This window comes from Ammodytes marinus, assembly GCF_949987685.1.
Source record: "Ammodytes marinus genome assembly, chromosome: 9".
NCBI classification, from domain to species: Eukaryota; Metazoa; Chordata; class Actinopteri; order Uranoscopiformes; family Ammodytidae; genus Ammodytes; species Ammodytes marinus.
The window spans coordinates 32,328,433-32,335,422 of record NC_137213.1 but is presented as its reverse complement, the minus strand read 5'-3'; the positions used below and the strand labels follow the sequence as shown (position 1 = coordinate 32,335,422).

The following is a 6,990-nucleotide window of genomic DNA, read 5'->3' as shown; positions in this document are numbered from 1 at the left end:
TATGAGTGAGTGAGTGAGTGAGTGAGTGCCTGTCTGTCTGCCTGTCTGTCTTACCGTAGGCCTCACAGACAGGGCAGCAGTGAAGGCCTCCACTGCCTTGTTGAAGTCTGAGCTCAGGTTGAAGAGAACGCCCAGCCCGGTCTGCAGCTCCGGGTCAACTCCCTCTACGTTACACACTGCAGCCTCCTGGAACAGCACCTGCACCTCCTGTAAGACTGGGCTGGAGACACACACACACACACACACACACACAGACACACACACACACACACACACACACACAGAAGAGAGACACACACACACACACACACACACACACCACACACACACACACACACACACACACACACACACACACAGACACACACACACACAGAAGTAGAGAGAGACACACACACACACACACAGAAGTAGAGAGAGAGACACACACACACACACACACACACACACACAGACACACACACACAGAAGTAGAGAGAGACACACACACACACACACACACACACACACACACACAGACACACACACATAAGTAGAGAGAGAGACACACACACACACACACACACACACACACACACACACACACACACACACAGACAGACAGACACACACACATAAGTAGAGAGAGACACACACACACACACACACAGAAGTAGAGAGACACACACACACACACACACAGACACACACATAAGTAGAGAGAGACACACACACACACACACACACACACAGACACACACATAAGTAGAGAGACACACACACACACACACACACACACACACACACACACACACACACACACACAGGAGGAGAGAGAGACATTTAAAAAAAATATTTCGGTTTTAATATAATTTTTTTCATTAAATTCCAGAATTCTCTTGAAAAAAATATTTATTTTCATCTTCATTCATCTATTCATTATATATTTTGAAAACGCCCCTCTCAGTTCACCTCCAAAATCTATTCAGTGGACAGAGTGTGTACCTCTCCTGTGTTTGTGTGTGTGTGTGTGTGTGTGTCTGTGTGTGTGTGTAGCCTACCTCTCCTGTGTGTGTGTGTGTGTGTGTGCGTGTGTGTGTGTGTGTGTGTGTAGCCTACCTCTCCTGTGTGTGTGTGTACTTCTCCTGTGTGTGTGTGTGTGTGTGTGTGTGTGTGTGTGTGTGTGTACCTCTCCTGTGTGTGTGTGTGTGTGTGTGTGTGTGTGTGTGTGTGTGTGTGTGTGTACCTCTCCTGTGTGTGTGTGTACCTCTCATGTCTGTGTGTGTGTGTGTGTGCCTCTCCTGTGTGTGTGTGTGTGTAGCCTACCTGTCCTGTGTGCTGCCTTGCCCCTGGACCAGGTGTTTGTATCGCGGGTTGTGTGTGACCCAGCGATGCAGCGCGTCACAGGCTTCATGCTGCATCCCGCTGTTAGTGAAGGAGACCGCCAGCGCCATGAGGGCGGCCAGGTTGTTAGGACGCAGCTCCAGGCACCTGCAAACAAGGGGAAGGTTCACGTTAGCTTAGATTCGTTAGCTTCAGTATGCTAGATACACTCCTGAACAAAATATAAAGGCCGGGAGAAAATTATTTCAACTACTCGCATTTCGCATCGTGATCATAACCAAGTTAAGGCTATGGTCTTTCATTTTTGATCATGTGATGAACTGTTTGAGTTTAAATTTAGTTTAAATTCAGTTTTAATAATAATAATAATAATTGATAGGTTTTATATAGCGCTTTATTGCCTAGGCACTCTAAGACGCTTTACAGGGTTCCTGGTTCAATTCGTTCACACACAGTCATACCGGTGGTGGTAAACTATCATAGTAGCCACAGCTGCCCTGGGGCAGACTGACGGAAGCGTGGCTGCCATTCAGCACCAACGGCCCCTCAGACCACCACCTCAAACATACAGCAGTCATACACATTCACACATTCAATAAATTGCATACTTTGTTTTCTGTCTCTTGCTCCTGTTTGCATTTTGAAGCTCGACTGACAACTTGGTTACGATCAATCACAGGAAAATCTGAATGCTTGCAATTTTCAAAGATGTATTTACTTTTTTATTTGCAGCCCTTCAGTTTTATATTCCTGTTAAAGGTGCAGTCAGTGATTGTGGAGAACGCTTGTTGTCCAAATCAGTGAATATCTCCTCATGATCCACTACCTGTCTGTACTGTGTGTGTGCACTGAAAATAAATAATCTGTTGTTGACACACAGCCTATGCTCTGTAACCTAGTATGTAAACAAGGGGCCATAGCCAGCAACATGGCCGTTTACAGAGCATAGGCTGTGTATTAACACGTGAGGTAATATTCTCCAAATTTTTTACTAAGTGATTTTGACAACAAGCGTTCTCCAGAATCACTGACTCCACCTTAAAAACAGAGAAAGTGTGTGTGTTTTTGTGTGTGTGTGTGTGTGTGTGTGTGTGTGTGTGTGTGTGTGTGTGTGTGTGTGTGTGTGTGTGTGTGTGTGTTGTGTATGTCTGACCTCTGCAGTGACACAATGGCCGCCTGTTCGTTCTCGTTCTCCGCCTGCGTCATCCCTAGAATCTGCCACGCCTGGAAAACAAAGTGATGAGTTATTCTTATGGTCTTAAAAAAGCATTTTCAGCATGTTTTTAAAGGAGAAAATGTCTCATAAATCAGAGACACACAACTAGGCCTGCCTGTCTGCGTCCATGTGTGTGTGTGTGTGTGTGTGTGTGTGTGTGTGTGTGTGTGTGTGTGTGTGTGTGTGTGTGTGTGTGTGTGTGTGTGTGTGTGTGTGTCTGTGTGTGTGTGTGTGTGTGTGTGTGTGTGTGTGCCTGGCTGCTTGCGTCCATGTGTGTCTGTGAGTGAGTGAGTGAGTGAGTGAGTGAGTGAGTGAGTGAGTGAGTGAGTGAGTGAGTGAATGAGTGAGTCCGTCCGTCCGTGTGTGTCTGTGTGTGAGTGCGTGTACCTGCCTGTCTGTGTGCCTGTGTGTGTGTGTGTGTGTGTGTGTGTGCATCTGCGTATGCATGTGTGTCTATGTATATGTATGCGTCCATGTGTGTGTGTAGACCTAGCAGATTGTGTATGAACAGCTGTATTAACCTCAGAGTCTTGTGGGTCTTGTAGGATGGCGGCCTCCAGCAGAAGCACAGCTGTGTTCAGGTCTCCCTCTCTCCCTTTCTCCTGGCCCTCTGCAAACGCATTGGGACTCTCTCTGAACGGGTTGTTAGTGTTGAAGTAGTAACTCTAAAAGGAGGAAAACAGAAGCATGTGAGTGAGTGAGTGAGTGAGTGAGTGAGTGAGTGAGTGAGTGTGTGTGAGTGAGTGAGTGTGTGTGTGTGAGTGTGTGTGAGTGAGTGAGTGAGTGAGTGAGTGAGAGTGTGAGTGAGTGAGTGAGTGAGTGAGTGAGTGAGTGAGTGAGTGAGTGAGTGAGTGAGAGAGTGAGTTGTTAGTGTTGAAGTAGTAACTCTAAAAGGAGGAAAATAACCAATCAATCAATCAATCAATCAATCAATCAATCAATCAATCAGCTTCATTCAAGAGACTCGAGGTCCATCTAAAAGACATACAACATTCACGTTAAAGGAGACAAATAATATGTAGTGGATTTAAATGGCCTGTATTCACCAAGAGTTGCTGAGCAGACAGTCTAAAGCAGTGGTTCTCAATTATTTTCTGTCATGCCCCCCCTAGGGGACCGAAATTTTTTCGCGCCCCCCCCCTAAATTGAAATACTATTGAGAACCTGCTAATATTTATTTATTTATCTGTACAAAACCACTGTATGAGTTTCTGGCACGAGCATTCTGCATACAATCACCTTATTATCAAATTAGATAACAAAAATTAGCTTAAAAGTTCAGATTATTAGCAACATTTAAAAAAGACTGCTCAGTCTGTGTGAATCTCAGGACAGAGAAACAAGAGCAAATGATTCACTGAGGTTTGCATTTCATTCAAAACATTTTTTAACTGTAAACATAGTTGAATAGGCCAATAGGCCTTCTGTGATGCGATAACCAATAATTCATTAATGTTATTATTAGTCTACTTGCTTGATTTCTTTTTAAATAGCCTACAGAGACACTTGGAGACACGTGGACATTTATTTACAGCAATTTGCGGCCCTTCGCGCAAATATGACCATACACAAGCACACATCTCGCTTGCTAGTACTAAAAAAAAAAAAAAAAGAAAAAAAAAAGAAAAAATCAAGGCAGCCCGCGCCCCCCCCCTGACAACTCACGGCACCCCCCCAGGGGGGCGCGCCCCACCATTTGAGAAGCACTGGTCTACAGGTTGGGGTCACTGGGGAAGAACGAAAACACCCATAGATGGACGGGTGTTTGACTTGTTGTTGCACAGATGATGAGACCATTTGTAGATATTAACACACCGGATACCCCCCCCCCCCCCCCCCCACACACACATGAGATATAAGCCACTGTTCTGTAGCTATCGAGTGTGCCATGCGGCTCTCAGCCTGCTGCTCCATGAAATCCTCTGTATGTCTGATGGAATCCCTTCAATAAACCTGAAACACTGATGAACTGTCCAGTCTGATGCCTCTGGGAAACGATTCGGGACTACAATACCAATACAAGATTTTTTCTGAGCAAATATTTTTTTTCTCAAAATAGAAAATTATGTTTTTTTTTTTGTTTTTTTTAATGGGCATGTTCCTAGCTACAGTGTGCCCCCTTTGTTTACATACCAGTTTACAGAGCCTGGGCTGAGGATTAAAGGTGGAGCCAGTGATTCTGGAGAATGTTGTTGTCATAATCAGTGAATATCTTTATTATTCCACACACAAAGCACAGAGGAAATATTCACTGATTTTGACAACAAGAATCATTGACTCAAAATGAACATTAATAGAATGAAATGATGTTTGACGTGTGAACAGATGTTAATCTGTCCGTCACCATGGTGATGTAACACCTGGACACAGCTGGATTACTGCAGCGTGTGTGTGTGTGTGTGTGTGTGTGTGTGTGTGTGTGTGTGTGTGTGTGCACGTTGTCTCTGAGTGTGTGTGGAGATTACTGCAGTTGCAGGGTGTGTTTGTGTGTGCGTGCACTTGCGTGTGTGTGTTTGAATATGAGTTTGTGTTACCTCTGCGTGTGTGTGTGTTACCTCTGTGTTTGTTTGTGTGTGTGTGTGTGTGTGTGTGTGTCGGAATGCCTGCGTGTGTTACCTCCATGTGTGTCTGTGTGTGTGTGTGTGTGTGTGTGTGTCTATGTGTGTGTGTGTGTGTGTGTGTGTGTGTGTGTGAGTGTGTGCGTGTATGTGTGTGTGTGTCGGAATGCCTGCGTGTGTTACCTCTATGTGTGTGTGTGTGTGTGAGTGTGTGCGTGTGTGTGTGTGTGTGTCGGAATGCCTGCGTGTGTTACCTCTATGTGTGTGTGTGTGTGTGTGTGTGTGTGTGTGTGTGTGTGTGTGTGTGTGTGTGTGTGTGTGTGTGTGTGGATTACTGCTCAAAGACCAGCGACTCTAATCCCCAGATTAGCGCTGCCATCTCTGTCATAATCTCTCATTAATAATAAATTACAAAAAAGAGAAAATGTTAGTCCGTGGAACGTTGACTCGATCTTCCACTTCTAGAATACTAGGAACCATTTAAAATGGAATTATTTTTAGTTTAAAAGACCCGTGGACCTTTACTGCATGTCATCCCCTCTCTCTCTCTCTCTCTCACTCTCTCTCTCTCTCTCTCTCTGTCTCCTCATTTCAACTCTGTACTGTCTAATAAAGCTTGAAAATGCCAAAAAATAATCTTAAAAAAAAAAAAAAAAAAAAAGAATACTAGGAACGATTTAAGAGCACTACATCCAATCAGAGCAATGAACACGGTGACGTATTAAGCCCCGTTCGTTTAGCGAACAGCGGCGGGGTTAACTGGTAAATTAAACTTTTGCCGTGGTCGGTCTGCAAAACAGAACATTCCTCTTTCTTGCCAATTAAAGATTTGAGTGCCGTCTTCCAAATCGTTAAGGGTCGAGGCCAAAGCAGTCTCAAACTCAAACAAAATATAACAGCACTGTCGTCATCCGGTTACGTCCGCCCCAGAGCACCATACAAAGGGCTCTGGCCCGCCCATATCAGATAGAGCGATTTGATTGGTCGCTCAGGATTTCATGATATATCTAATGAGCTGCAATGGAGAGTGTCCAGACCAACAGGCGCAGCAAATTTAAATTTGCCAGGGGCAGGACTGGATTTCCAGGCTAGTGGATTGGTTGCATCTCTACTATATTTGACTATAAACGTATGGTTCCAGAGGTCGCACACACACACACACACACACACACACCTTCACACACACACACAGACACACACACACACGCACAGACACAGACACACACACACACAGACACACACACACAGACAGACACACACGCACAGACACACGCACAGACACACACACACGCACAGACACAGACACACAATATCACACACACACACACACACCTTCTCCACGGGCGAGACGCTGGGTGGAATGGGCCCGGTCTCGTCTGATTGGTCGAGCCAGTTCCTCCTCGCTAGCTCCTCCCACTCCGCCTGCATCTTGTCCCAGAACTCTGTGTCCGACTGAAACACAGAGAAACCACAGTGTAAAACTACATTACCCAAGATGCAACAGGACTGGGTTTTTTTTATGTCTCTGTAGAAATATAGAAATGTCCTTCAGTAACACACACACACGCGCCCAAAGAACACACACACAACTGAAAAAATAAACACACAAACAAAAGACAAAATAAAATAAAATAACCAACATTGCGTATACTCTTTTTTCCAGATATCTAAGGACTTCTAATTACATTGTTTAAACTAAAGGTAAATGTTAAGCAGAAAATAAAAAGTCAACGAGGTGTCATGTAGGTCCCTTCAGTGCTGTTATATAGTCCAGGAAAGGCTGACATATCTGTTTGATTAAATGTGCTTTTTAACCTTGTTATGAAACGAGTATATGAATAAAGTTTAATACAAATAACCTGATGAGGTCAGAGCAATGCGGCAGGAACTTAT

At 44.5% G+C, this 6,990-nt stretch overlaps 1 protein-coding gene across 1 annotated transcript in view; it reads right to left on the bottom strand.

The window, feature by feature from the left end:
• The window catches only part of pex5lb (peroxisomal biogenesis factor 5-like b), a gene marked incomplete at both ends in the record, with an annotated part of 35,940 nt that overhangs the window by 830 nt on the left and 28,120 nt on the right, over window positions 1-6,990 (bottom strand). Inside the window, 5 exons of the mRNA XM_080034191.1 lie at window positions 55-220; window positions 1,306-1,470; window positions 2,477-2,547; window positions 3,061-3,204; window positions 6,430-6,549. Of these exons, the coding sequence (XP_079890317.1) occupies window positions 55-220; window positions 1,306-1,470; window positions 2,477-2,547; window positions 3,061-3,204; window positions 6,430-6,549 (666 nt within the window). The remainder of the gene's footprint in view (window positions 1-54; window positions 221-1,305; window positions 1,471-2,476; window positions 2,548-3,060; window positions 3,205-6,429; window positions 6,550-6,990) is intronic.